This window comes from Astatotilapia calliptera, chromosome 3 (assembly GCF_964374335.1).
Source record: "Astatotilapia calliptera chromosome 3, fAstCal68.1, whole genome shotgun sequence".
In the NCBI taxonomy this organism is placed as follows: Eukaryota; Metazoa; Chordata; class Actinopteri; order Cichliformes; family Cichlidae; genus Astatotilapia; species Astatotilapia calliptera.
Genome location: NC_137424.1, coordinates 19,514,049 through 19,528,609, shown reverse-complemented (window position 1 = coordinate 19,528,609; position 14,561 = coordinate 19,514,049). Strand labels below are relative to the sequence as shown.

The following is a 14,561-nucleotide window of genomic DNA, read 5'->3' as shown; positions in this document are numbered from 1 at the left end:
AATGGGGAGTGTTGCATTAGTAAGGGCCTTCTGAACTAAAGCTTTACCAAATAAAATGCGTGGATCATAATGAATAAGACTGTCATGCTACTGATGGCTGAAAGAAAAGGAAGAGGAGGAAGGAGGCATGTTAGGAGTAGGGATGGGTATCGTTTAGGTTTTATCCGATACCGGTGCCAAACCGGTACTTTTGAAACAGTGCCTGTGCTTAATCGGTGCTCGAATCAGTGATTAAAGAATGGAGAACACAAACTTTGTCCAAAAACCTCTCATGTTTTTATTTTTAGCAGTCTCTTTTTTTCTGCAAAATGATAACCAAGTTAGCCTTTTCTGTTGATACAAGATACCTCCTTTGGTTGGAACCGGTGCTTAAAGAATGGAGAACACAAACTTTGTCCTGAAACCGCTCATGTTTTGTTGTTTTTTTTGTAAAAAGATAACAATGTTAGCCTTTTGTGCAGCTATAGGGCATATATGGTATCACTCTATCAAACAAGAAGACAGCAGCATGTAACTACAACGGTGTTTGCTTGTTCACCTTACATTAATGTAATAACGTGGTTAGCCTACTCAACGTAAATTACACACAAACAACATTAAGCTACACACGCAGAGAAGAACGGCTGCTGCTGCCGTCATCATCCTCATCATTTCTGCTCCTCTGGCAGGGCTAGGGGCCAGGACTCTCCTCTTCAGGTTCTTGGGGGATGTTGCTAACTCCGTGTCCGATAACAGGCACCACACCCGCAGTAGTTGTGCTCGGTGTGAGGTCTTGCAGGAAGCTATCAAATACGGTGCATTTCTCGGCTTTAAAAAAAAACCACTATGCGTCGCCGGGTGTTTCATGGTAAACAGACTGATTCTTATATAGCGCTTTTCTACTCTCCCAGAGTACTCAACATGCCACATTCACCCAATCACACCAGCACTTTATCTGTACTCAGTGCTTTCTAAGTACATTCACACTCCGAATGTGGAGAGCAAGTTGGGGTTAGTATCTTGCCCAAGGATACTTGGCACGAGGAGCCTGGGATCGAACCATCAGCCTTCCGACCAGTAGGTGACCAGCTCTACCTCCTGAGCTACAGCCTCCCTGTTTCACCAGATTCGAGGTGTTACCTCCTTTGCACAGTATCAGCTTAAAGCACTTGTTGCAGGCTGCTGAGTTTGCATCTTTTGCTGTGAAGTACAGCCAGACTTTGACCGCTTAGCCTTGGGCATTTTTAATCTGTCGCTCTGCTCTAAAAGAACATACGTACCGGGGCCCGCCTACTATCCTTGGAAAGGTAAAATGATTGGCTAGAATCCAAAGTGTATGACATCTCAGGAAAAAAAGCACCAAAATGTGCACTGCTTTTCAGTCTGGTTACTACCGTTTATGTCAGACCCGGTGCCATAATGACATCAGATACCGGTGCCCATCCGCAGTTAGGAGGCAATGGTAGAGAAGGAAAGACAGGAGATGGTAAATGGCCTGCATTTGTATAGCGCTTTTCTAGTCCATAGGACCCCAAAGCGCTTTACACTACATTCAGTCATCCACCCATTCACACACACGCGATAGCAAGCTACATTGTAGCCACAGCTGCCCTGGGGCGCACTGACAGAGGCGAACACAGTGCCGGACACAGGCGCCACCGGGCCCTCTGACCACCACCAGTAGGCAAACACGGGGTTAGTATCTTGCCCAAGGATATTTGGCATGCAGCCAGGGTGCAGCCTGGGATCGAACCACCGACCTTCTGATTAGTGGCTGACCTGCTCTGCCACCTGAGCTACAGCCACCCAGAGTGGAGGTGATGTATCTAAATGCATCTGAACAAAGCAGAAGTGCACACCAAACTCAACGGATAGTCAAATGTAGAATCACAGAACAGAACTGCAGGCTGAGTTTGGATGTTTGTCTTTCACACCTCTCTGTGTCTCACACACACAGTGACGTCAGACACAGTCACACTCACTGTTCCATCTGCTTTGTGCACAAATTCATTACTTTCTTCCTTCAATGATCTACATACTACGTGCTGCCCAGTGAATACTTTGCAATGTATTCCATCCCCTTTCAAGGCAGAATTACCCAGTTTATTCCCCATTACAAGACAACAATCAGTCACACTCACACAGACCACGTCTGGCCCGCACTCGCTCACACGTGCGTTTACCCACCAATGAGAGCTCTATCCTCCTTACATATTGGTGGATAAACCAAACACTCAACGCCCTCAGCGGCAGAGGAAAAACCTCCTTTCGGTGGAGCAACCATCCTTAACCCTCCTTAAAAACTGGCGAAGAAACCAGACCTCCTTAGAATAATTAAAAAACTGGTGGGGAAACCAGACCTCCTTAAAAAAAATAAAGAAAAACCGGTGGAGAAACCAGGTAGCTTCTAAAACACCATCTGTTTTAGAAAACAAAACAGATGGTGAATTCTTTAGAGAATTTTCTAGAAATCTTTTTCTTTCAAAACAGAATTCAGAATATTGATCTTTGACATGGAAGCTGTTTCTACAGGATCCTGATGGACACTCAAAGCTTTCATAAAATGTTCTCATTAGTTGTTTGCAGCAGAATATCACCTGATGTGAACCAAAACAACAAAAGTGCTCTGCACATGTGTGTGAGACTACAGATTCTAGAATCAGAACTGCTGATTTCATTACTCTGAACTTTTAAAGGCAGGTTTTGTATCTGAGAGCAGGGACACTTGCTGTGTTCAGTGTGACTCGTCTCTGCAGAAGGTCAGGGCTCTGATAGTTGCAGTTAGCGGGTGACTTACTGGGCAGGTGGATCCTGAGTGTCTGTTGGAGTCAGGGTTCATTATGGTCCTGGTTGCTACTGGAAATAAAGAAACAAAAGGAGGGTGTGTTGTTCAGGAAGTACAGACTGTAGCTCAGCAGGTAGAATTACTAACTGGAAGGTTGGAGGTTTGATCCCTGGCTGCTCCAGTCTGCACGCCACGGTATCCTTGGGCAAGATGTGGAACCCCGACTTCCTCTCCGATGCATCCATCATAGTGTCATTGTTAGAAAAAGAAGTGCTTGTGTGAATGAAGCACGCTGTATAAAATGCTTTGACTGCTCATACAGAAAAGCAGCTCATAAGAACTGGTTCATTTTCCAGATAATTCCACTATTAAGACAACAGACATTTGGGAGGCTTTCTCTGAGAGTAACACTGAAAGTCTTGCTGCTCCTCCACAAAATGAACTTCAGATTAAAGACACAGCTCAGCTAAACACAACTCAAACTAATCTACACTATTTTTCTTTATTACGCAGCGTTTTTATAACTATTTCCAGATGTTTCTAAAGATGAAAACAGAATTAAACTCCAGCCTGATGCGTTTCTGAGGTTCCTGACTCTGAACGTCCCTCAAACGCCTCTCTGGGCGTTTCCTTCCGTCGCTTTTACTTTCGCTTTCGTGAATGTTGTGGCGCAGTTGATCGTCTTATTAAATTCAGTTCTTTGCATTCTTTTGGCGGCGAAGAAAAACTGGGCTCAAAGTGATCAAACTCAAAAAATGATCTTTATTTTACATTCCCGGGAACGGAGAACTGTTAGGCGCTATCATGCACCCACAGCTCTGAAAAAAAAATCACAAGCTGCATGTGTATATATATTTCTGCTACGTCACATATAGTTTCGATCAAAACAACTCCTTACATAGTAGCAGTTGATGACAATGACAGCTGCAGAGTTTGTGTCTGATGTATTAAGTATGAAACACTGTTGGGCTAAAATCTGGTCAGAATGAATCCAGGTGCAGGTGTGTCAGTTTAGGACCACTGGACTAACATCCAAGTGCTCACAATATAAAGTGTATTCTGTAGTAACATCCTGGTGTTGCAGCAACAGTCCCACATGGAAACGTCAACACTCAAACTCAAAATCTCTTTTTGTCAACAATAAAATGACAGCAGACCAATTTGAACAAAGTTGGTAAAAAGCTTCAGAAATTAGTAAAATATTAAAAAGTGTCTTGATGCTCAATCATCCAGTAAATCCCCAAAAAGTTGATTCTGTTCATCTGGATGTTTTCAGCAGCATGGATCAGTGTGAGGACAGAGAGGAGGGAGTCCCTCCCTCTAAAAGCACTCTGTGTGGGGAACATGAGAGCCAGACCAAAGCTCAGAGGTGAGATGACCATCTCTAACTGTCCATGACTCTTCTCCATGTCACAGCTCAGCACTCACATCACTGCTCCATCATTATTCACACTCATACCTCTGTGTGTGTTGTTTTAAAGCCCAGAGCTGTGGGGCGTACCAGGCTCAGCTGGACATAACCCTGAAACTAATCCAGAGCCTGGACCTGAACCCAGCTGTGTTTCCTTAAAGAGCAACGACTCGAAGGGTGCTGGTGTAAAATTTAACAAAAGACTGTTATGTGACAAAGAGTAAGTACATTATTTTTATGAGATTGTTCATCATGTCTTTAATTTAATATTTCCAGTTTTTCCTTCCTGTCTCATGAAGCTGTGACATTTATTGTTTTTCTTTTAGGATCAATAAGAGGCCAGAATCTCCTGGACCTGAACCCAGCTGTGTTTCCTTAAAGAGCAACGTGTCGAAGGATGCTTTTATAAACTTTAAAGGATGTTCTTCTGCTGCTGAGAGGTAATGTGTGTCTAGATGTTGTTCCTGACTCTGTATTTCTGAATAAATCCTCATGTTTAATATCAGCTCAGCTCTTTTTCACACATTTCTATGTTGGTATGTGAAGCGGTGTGTGTTGGAGTGTTTCCACAAACACAGCAGTCAGAGTGGAAAGAGTGGATGTTGTAGGAGGTGTTTGTGTAGTGAAGAGGCTGAGTGTCTGTAGGACTCCAGCTGCTCCAGCAGGTGTCTCCTTTGTGCTTTGCTTCAAACACAGTGTAGGGAGGAGCTTCCACTCAGGTGTTTCAGGTGTTGCTGGATGGAGGAGGACAAATAGTTTTTCCCTTCAGTGACACTTCAGCAGCTCAATGTTCTGGGAGATGTTTGTCTTTATGAAGGTTTATGGATTCTTGTTCTTACTTTGGTTAAACTGAGCAATACATTTTCCATCTAACATTTAAAGTAAATTTCCAGGTGAATAAAAGATCTGCAGCTGCAGCCTCTGTGATGTTTCACAGTCTGAAAGTAAGAAATTCAACCAGAGTTCAAACAAAGGCTTAATATACGTGTGTGTTTGATATAATGCCAACAAGTACAAACAGGTGTTCTTACAGGTCTTAATCACAGAGGTCTGATAAGTCTGGTGACTTTCACACTCAGCAATTTTGCTGCCTTTTATTTTATATTGGCCTTTTTAAAGCCCTTCAAAGTCTCCCACATTCATACAGAGCTTTTAACACCAAACTCCTTTACAGTCCTTCTCCTCTCACACACGATCACACGACTGATTTGTCTGCAGCAGCTGTGTTACTGCTAGTATTTTATTATGTGTGTAATCTCCTCATATTGTTCCTGTGGTTTAGTTTGACGTCCTTCTACAAACTCAGCTGCTCTGTTGCTGATACACGTCTCCATGAATATGATTGATCAGATGCTGCCAACACCATGTGTTTCATGTGAGCGCTCAGCTGAAACCCTGGGTTGACTTATTGAGTTAATAACAAGCTTCACGTGACTGTGAATGCTAAAGTGAATCCAGATAAAGGAAAGAGACCCTGCTAATGTTGGACTCACTTCTTAGTGTAGATCCCAGGAGGAAGTTCAACATAGCCATTCTTTGTGCTAGCTCGACCAAACCTGAGAGCACAGTGCAGGATAATGATCATCATCTGTCTCTGTCAAGGACATTTAAACTCCACAAATAACAAACATAATTATATTTGATCATTAAAAATATGTTTTCACTTAAAAAAGCATGAGCACACTGGTGGATTACAGAAACATGAAAACTGGTTAACAGTAAAGTTAATTTAGGTGTAAACAAAGTGTCAAACATACTGAAGTAGAAGGACTGATGTTTGTGTTAAAATACCCTCTTAAAGCTGAAATACTGATTCAACTTTCTCCAAAAGTTGATTCTGTTCATCTGGACGTAGCGTTTTGTGGGAGAAACGTTTCGTCATCATCCAGGTGACTCCTTCAGTCTCAGCTGACTGCAGGATTCAATCTTATAAACAGGACATTTGCATAATGACTGAAACCAGCCCACTGAAGGAACAATGGGCTGTGAGGTCAGTTCCTTAATCTTAATTATGCAATTCTCATGACCATTGATCAACAACCACTGATCAATGGTCATGAGTACCATTCACAGAGAGTTGGGGAACGGCTGCAATCACAGTATGTAAGATGGTGACAGATGTACCCTTAGGCCCCCTCCTCGATTCAGAGATGGTCTTTCCCTTTTCACGTAAATGGCCTCCTTGACTCCGCCTTCAAACCAGCGTTCCTCCCTGTCCGGGATGTTACATCCTCATCATTGAAAGAGTGTCCACTGGCCTGTAGGTGTAAATAGACTGCAGAGTCCTGGCCTGACGAGGTGGCTCTTCTGTGTTGTAGCCAGAGGTTGTTTGGTTTCCCCGATGTATAAATCCTGCCAATCGTCCTGCACTTAACAGCTACACTATGTTACTCTGTTTGTGTCGGGGGACCCGATCCTTGGGGTGGACCAGTTTTTGGCGCAGCGTGTTTTGGGGTTTAAAAGCCACAGAGACCCAGTGTTTAGAAAAAATGCGACTCAGCTGCTCCGACACTCCTGACACATATGGGATAGCTACAGGTTTTCTCTTAGGCAGCGGTTGTCCTTCTCTCCTGGATCGACTGGAACTTTCTTTAGGAGCCTTTCCAGCTTTGACAAAAGTCCAGCTGGGACACATTTACGCTACGTCCAGATGAAGAGAATCAACTTTTGGAGATTTACTTTCCTGGATGATTGAGAATGCATCAAGACGTTCCTCCTAAAGTGTTATTCAGAAAAATGACAAAAAAAGTTTTAAAAATAAGGATTAAAATATTAAAAACTATGTTTTTGAGTTTCCTGATGTAGCACAAAAATATATGAACATAACTGTATATAGGACAGATATTTTACGGTTCTTTTAGGCAGCACCAAAAAACAAAAAGACTATTTTTAAGCTGTCTGAGGTAGTGAGTCAACATGTCACACTGGGTCAAAGGTCAGGGAGTAAAAGTGTGTTTTAAAGGAGGTTTAAAAGCAGCGAGTGAAGGAGCCTGTCGAGGTAAATCGTTCCATAACTGATCAAATTCAGTTGGTGGACCTCTGTGTGAAATCAAGCATCTGGTTCGCAGAGAGGATAACCCTCACATGGGCTGTACAACATTATATAGGGAGACATTGTATTTTTATTTTATTTTTTATTCCTATTTATTCTATTTATCCCCTTTGTATATTTTATTTATATCTGTCTCTGTATTTATATATATGTGTGTGTGTATGTATGTGTGTGTGTGTGTGTGTGCGTGTATGTATGTATATATATATATATATATATATATATATATATATATATATATATATATATATATATATATATATATATATAAAATAACAATTCTGTAACTGTAACTTCGGTCGTTGCTGTGCTTTTTGGAAGTCGAATTTCCCAGAGGAACCCACCCGAGGGATTAATAAAGTTCTATCTTATCTTATCTCTTATCTTATCTTAAAAACAGAGATTATCGTAGCCATCGCTCTCTCGCATGGACGTGGCAGTCTTGCTGTCTGCTGCGAATCCTCCCCGTACCTCCGTGACCTCGTCTGGTATCTGCTCCCTCCTCTGTAAGAGACAGTAAAGGAAAACACGTCTCTGCCTAGTCTTGAAAATCTAATCTTATCATCCATTGTTCTTCTAGGGCCTCTTCTTCTTGTGGCCTCAGCTAACTGCTAATATTTAAATGGCTAACATTAACATGTGTGCCAGCCAGGTTCACATTTATGATGAACTATGATTAATTAACTGATGTTGAAACTGGAGCTTTACTGACCTCTGAAATTCCTCCTAAAGTGTTATTCAGTGTTGTGACAGTCAGCTGCTTCAGCTGCTGCTGGGATGGGCTGTGGCAAAGAGAACAGAGAAAATCCAAATCAGAGTTTTTCTCTGAATTAAAAGGAAACAACAATATATTCTACATGGTGAAACTGATGGTTTCTGGTGTTTGGGTCTGTTTTTCTGTATTTATGCAGATAAAGTGTAAACTCAGATGAATTATACCATCAAATGTTAAAGGAAAATATCAGGATGAGTGTCTGTGAGCTGAGAAGGACGTGAAGCGAGCAGTTTATCCCAGAGCTGAAGCTGCTCTGTGTGCAGAGATGAGCTCAGATTCCTGCTGTGATTGATCAACAGTCACAGAAATGTAGACTTGTAGTTATTACTGCAGTATGGTCACAGCAGATACTGATAAACATGTATTATGAGGATGGATGATCAAGTTTCTCACTCTCTCCTTTAAATCTCAGTTTTTTCTTCTTCACAGTTTATCTGTTAATTTATTAATGAATAACACTGAAAGAGTTTCTGTTATATTTCCCCTTGAACATCAGCTTATTAGGGCGGCATTAGGAAATAGCCCCCCTCCAAAGAATGAATAAATGAATGATGATAATAATAAAATGATTCAAAAGCAGAGCTCAGAGTGGTAGAATGGTCAAACATGGATCCACGGGTGGTTCAACTGCATTTGGTGACGTGACTAAAGCAAATCTTTCAAATAATCCCACCATCAACGGGATGTTGTCTCCTTTACTACGGTTACTTTACTTGGTCACCGTGTGAATTTCTTTGAAATGAACCAAATTCTTTTATTTGTTGGTTGTTGCATATTTAACCTCTACAGTCAGGAAAGGAGGAGATGAGGCCTCAACAATGTTGGGTTGTAGCTGTGCTTCAGGTTAGAGTGAGTGTCCATGGAATAAATGTAAGTCAGTGAACTGGAAACATGACTGTGTTCAAACTTTGTTTCCTTTTTATAATGAGTCTAATCAAAGGTGGACAGAAGTATCTCCACTGTGACTTTTCTGTGTCACCATCAGAGCTTCTGCACAGTGTGGAGAAAGATCCAGAAGCAGAGCTGGACTGCAGACAGCCAGTCAGAGCAGCTGTGTACAAAGTAAGACTGAACATCTGTCTGCTGATGGACTCATTTCTGAAAACTGGACTTCTTGTGTTGTTCAGACATTGAAGAGTTTTCTTTCTCTTTAGTCTCGTTGTTTTTCTTTCTTTCAGCAGATGTTGGTCTGCAGGAGGTTTTAGATGAACATAAGATCAGTCTGAGGAGGAGATGTGAACGTGTGACTGAAGGAAGTGATGAAACAGGAAGTAGAACCCTCCTCAACACCATCTACACTGAGCTCTACATCACAGAGGGACAGAGTGAAGAGGTTCATACCCAACATGAGGTGAGGCAGCTGGAGACAGCTTCCAAGATGGACGCCCTCCATGACGCTCCAATCAGGTGCCAGGACATCTTTAAAGCCTTACCTGACCAACAGAGACCCATCAGAGTGGTTCTGACCAACGGCGTGGCTGGTGTTGGAAAAACCTTCTCAGTGCAGAAGTTCACTCTGGACTGGGCAGAGGGCTTGGAGAACCAACATGTCAGTGTGGTGGTTCTGCTTTCATTCAGGGAGCTGAACCTGATCAGAGATGAGCAGTACAGTCTTCTGGAGCTGCTCCATGTTTTCCATCCAACATTACAGAAGGTCACAGCAGAGAAGCTGGCTGTCTCTCAGCTTTTGTTCATCTTTGACGGCCTGGATGAAAGCAGACTTTCATTGGATTTCACCAACAGGAAGCTGCTGTCTGATGTCACACAGAAGTCATCAGTCAGCCAACTGCTGACAAACCTCATCCAGGGGAATCTGCTTCCCTCGGCTCTCGTCTGGATAACTTCCCGACCCGCAGCAGCCAATCAGATCCCTCCTACATGTGTTGACAGGCTAACAGAAGTACGAGGCTTCACTGACGCCCAGAAGGAGGAGTACTTCAGGAGGAGATTCAGTGATGAAGAGCTGTCCAGCAGAATCATCTCCCACATGAAGACATCCAGGAGCCTCCACATCATGTGTAGTATCCCAGTCTTCTGCTGGATCACTGCTACAGTTCTGGAGCACATGTTGACTACAGAGCAGAGAGGAGAGCTGCCCAAGACCCTGACTGACATGTACTCACACTTCCTGCTGGTTCAGACAAAGAGGAAGAAGAACAAGTACCATGAGGGACATGAGACGAGTTCACAGGAGCTGACGGAGGCTGACAGGGAAGTTCTTCTGAAGCTGGGGAGGCTGGCGTTTGAACATCTGGAGAAAGGAAACATCATGTTCTACCAAGAAGACCTGGAGCAGTGTGGTCTGGATGTGACAGAGGCCTCGGTGTACTCAGGAGTTTGTACAGAGATCTTCAAAAGAGAGTGTGTGATCTTCCAGAAACCAGTCTACTGCTTTGTTCATCTGAGCATTCAGGAGTTTCTGGCTGCTGTCTACATGTTCCACTGTCACACCAACAGGAAGACAGAGGTGCTGAAGAACTTCTTGGGACAAAAATACAACGAGTCCTCTCTGGATGATTTCCTGAACAGAGCCATGGAGAAATCCCTCCAGAGTAAAAATGGCCACCTGGACCTGTTTGTTCGCTTCCTTCATGGCCTCTGTCTGGAGTCCAACCAGAGACTCTTAGTAGGTCTGCTGGGTCAGACAGAGATCAGTCCAGGAACCATCCAGAGAGTCATCAACAACCTGAAGAAGATGAACAGTGATGAAATCTCTCCTGACAGAAGCATCAACATCTTCCACTGTCTGATGGAGATGAACGACCTCTCATTATTTCAGGAGATCCAAGAGTTCCTGAAGTCAGAGAACAGATCAGAGAAGAAACTCTCTGAGATCCAGTGCTCAGCTCTGACCTTCATGCTGCAGATGTCAGAGGAGGTTCTGGATGAGTTGGACCTGCAGAAGTACAACACATCAGAGCGGGGACGACAGAGACTGATTCCAGCTGTGAGGAACTGCAGAAAGGCTGGGTGAGTCCAGATGTGATCATTAACATCATTGATCAGTGTAGGTTAGTAGTTTAATGTTGAAAATAAAATCAGATTGTAAGCACAAAGTGTTTGTGTCCGTACGCTGCAACCTTCCACACCATTCCTTTATTGTACAGACTCAGCAGCAGCTCCATGGATCCCAAATCCAAGAGTGGAGAACAGATTTGAAGTGTGTCACATCCATGCAGTCACAGCTGTTTCCACCATGTTTCCACTGATATTGATCCTGTTCAATGACACGTTTCATATCAGTGAATATGTTCTTTAGGACGTCCACTGACATGTTTAAGTGTCCTGCTGGAAATCACTCAAATCATCCATGAAATTCATGAAAAATCCTTTTAGTGTTTCTAACTTCACCCTCTGTCCTCTCTCTCTCTCCATCCTCCTCACTGCTTCTTTCACTGATAATCACACAAACATCGTATTCAGCTACAAAATAACACAATAATATCATCTGATGATCATTATTATAAGAGCAGGATCCATATTTGATATCAGAGTAACACACTGCTTGGTTATGTGCAGTCATCATCAGTGACTGTGGGTCAAACAGAAGCTCTCTGATTGGTTGCTGACCTTGGTCACCTGTCCACTCTCACCTGTTTGTGTTTGCTCTCTCTTTGCTGTCTCCATCCTCTCTCTCCTTTCTCTCCCTCTCTGTCTTTGTACGTCACTCAGGTCCAATGGAAACAGTGACATTTACAAACCAATCAAAGACAAACTGATCCATGTCAGGTTATAACAATATTCAAAGTGAATACAGGCTGCTGCTGGACACAGACAGGTAACATCATTTTGACTTGCTGTCACCTGGATCTGGACTCATAAACACTGAAGCCCTGAACAGGAATACAAATCATTTTCTGCCAACTAGCGACACAGCAGCAGATAATGGCTCAGAAAGCTCAAATGAGCCAATCATTTCTGTGTTTAGTTCCCCTGAAATCAGATCTGATATCAGCAGCTCTTGAGTTCATTCATCATTATTGTCCAGTGATGAGATTTCTGCTCCGTTTGGTAACAGTCAGCAGGTTTTTCCTGCGTGTGGACGTGAACAGTCGTACCTGACAGCAGGTAGCAAACAGAGATCATCTTTCCAGCTGGAACTCTTCACTGAGCTGAACTCATTCAAAATGTTCTGGAGTCAAAACAGGAAACAGTCCAAATGTGTGTCTTCACTCTGACTCTGGATCAGATCTCAGTGACAGACTGTGGACATTATGGAAGCCTAAATGTGACACCATCTTCCTCCTTCATCTGCAGATTAAAGCCAAACAAAGATTCTCATTAAAAGTCTGCAGGTCTGAGAGAGACTCAATCGTTGTGTCATGTCAAACACAGTAAGAGGAGCTGAAGCACAGATGTGAAGAGCAGATTCATCAGATTATGACCTCACTCTGTTTTGTCTTCATATACATTCAGTCTGTGTTTATAATGCAGATTTTCTGCTTTTATAATAACACATTTTATATTTTCTATCATCACAGACTGACTGAGTGTCTACTCTCAGAGTCTCACTGTGAAGTTGTGGCCTCAGCTCTGAAGTCCAACCCCTCCCATCTGACAGAGCTGGACATGAGTGGAAATAAAGACCTCCAGGATTCAGGTGTGAAGCTTCTGTGTGCTGGACTGGAGAGTCCAAACTGTCGACTGGAGACTCTGAGGTGAGTTCACTGACTGCGGCTGTTGTTGTTTTTCTATATTTCAGGTCTTTGATGTTTGAAACTTTCTTTAGTTCCTAAATGTTCAGGATGTGTCTGAAGACAAATGTGAAGAAGTTTGAGTGCTTTCAGAAATGTTGTCTTTCCAAACGACTGAACAAGAGTTTTTCCTTTTGGCTCCAAACAGAAGTGACAGACTTGAGCAGGGTTCATTTAAAGGCTGACAGAAGTGGAGTGGTGACGGGGAGATGTTTGACAGGACAGTGTTTCAGCCTCCACAGGTTCATGTTGTGCTCCATCAGTCAGTGAAGATGAAGTCAGTGCTGATGAGGCTGTAGAGTGTGTGAGGGATGTGAATGAGGATGATGAAGATCTGATGATAGCAGATAAAAACAGGCTGCAGAGACTTTGAGCCATACAGGGCACACAGTGTGTGTACAGAACAGCTGAAATCATTATGGAGGCCTCACTGGAATATGGAAGCATCACAGTACAGCTTCAGTGAAGCATTAAAGTCTCTGATATGAGATGAGAAATGAAGCAGCCAGAGCTTTTTCATGAGTGGAAATCCACTGTGACTGTGAGCTGCTGCTACAGCCTCCAGATTAGCCAGCAGCTCATCCTGCTCAACATTTCCTCACCAACTTTAATGGAAGTGTGATGTTTTCAGCTGGAGTGATGGTCAGGGTGGCCTCCCTCTCCTCTTCTTCTCCTCTTCCTCTTTCATTTGTAAAGCCACTTCTGCTGCTTTCATTCATTTGGAAGTCCTGTAGCTGAGTTTGGGAGAGACTAACAGCCTCGGCAGCAGAGGGGAGAAAGGCTGTAACACCACCACTTTACTCTGTTCTACCTGTCACATCATTTTATCAGGAAACAAATATCATGTTTTTACTATGTTTGTCTTGAAGATGTAAGAAGATCACTGTTAAGTCTAATTGTTGAATGTTGCCATTGTGTTTCTTAAATTTGTACAGTCTTAGTTCAAGCAGTAGGATCAAAGCCATTCCTTTGATCCTGGCCACCTCTCCAACCACTCTGTGCTGGGGGAGGTTTTATTGTAGATACATCCTATCTGAAAGATCTGTTTCTTTTGATGTAAACTTCCTGGGTTTACGACCCTTTGGTCAGCAGGAGGTCTGACACACACACACACACACACACACACACACACACACACACACACACACACACACACACACACACACACACACACACACTCTCACATAACACACACACACACACTCAGTGTATACATTTACATACAGTCCTTGTCTATGTAACCAAACGGGGTTGCAGGGGGAGGTGTTTTGTAAACTATTGTTTGAAGTTTGTCAATAAAAGGCAGCGAGAGGAGGCCACCATTGGGGTCATTGTCGTGCTGGACACAGATGGAATCTGCGATTGCGCAAGAAATCGATCGAACACTGTTGCCTTGTTTTTCTTTCATGGGAATAAGTCCTGGATACAGCGGGGTCTGAGTTTAGACCCAACAATCACATGGTGCTTTTTATAATTGTGTTGGTTTGTTTGCTGTCTCTTGGATGGAGCCCAGCTGTGCGTGGCCCCTGGGCCTGTGGTCAGAGTGTGTGCTGGATAATCCGGCCCAGGATGAGGCCAAACTGACATGGGATGAAATGTCTGTCACATAATTGAGCTTAGTGTAGTTTCATTTCTGCACAATTTAAAAACAACCAAAACTTTGTTCTGTCTTTTCTATGTTATACTGTAGACTTTCTTTGATACTGTGTCCAAAAGGAGCAGCTTTTACTTTGAAGGGGAGCCGTCTCTGTTTCCTCTTCAGGTTGGATGATGGAAGCAAATTAGTAGCTGTGTCCCAAAACGTCGGCTGCATCCTCCAGAGGCTGCATTTGAAGGCCGATTACGTCACAGCCAGGTGATGAAGG

General features: G+C 43.1%; 2 protein-coding genes across 2 annotated transcripts in view; both read left to right on the top strand.

The window, feature by feature from the left end:
• The window catches only part of LOC145423009 (protein NLRC3-like), a 192,825-nt gene that overhangs the window by 62,281 nt on the left and 115,983 nt on the right, over positions 1-14,561 (top strand). The gene's annotated exons all lie outside the window — the stretch shown is intronic.
• Positions 7,092-13,202, top strand: LOC145426180 (protein NLRC3-like). The gene is made up of 3 exons (XM_080299716.1): positions 7,092-7,110; positions 9,130-10,972; positions 12,484-13,202. Exons 1-3 carry the CDS (start codon positions 7,092-7,094, stop codon positions 12,662-12,664), a joined length of 2,043 nt encoding a protein of 680 aa, XP_080155842.1. The 3' UTR covers positions 12,665-13,202.

Bases quoted from the DNA above. Each gene is read 5' to 3' on its own strand.
- LOC145426180 (XM_080299716.1), top strand. The intron at 10,973-12,483 runs GTGAGTCCAGAT...CTATCATCACAG, and splicing joins AGGAACTGCAGAAAGGCTGG to ACTGACTGAGTGTCTACTCT.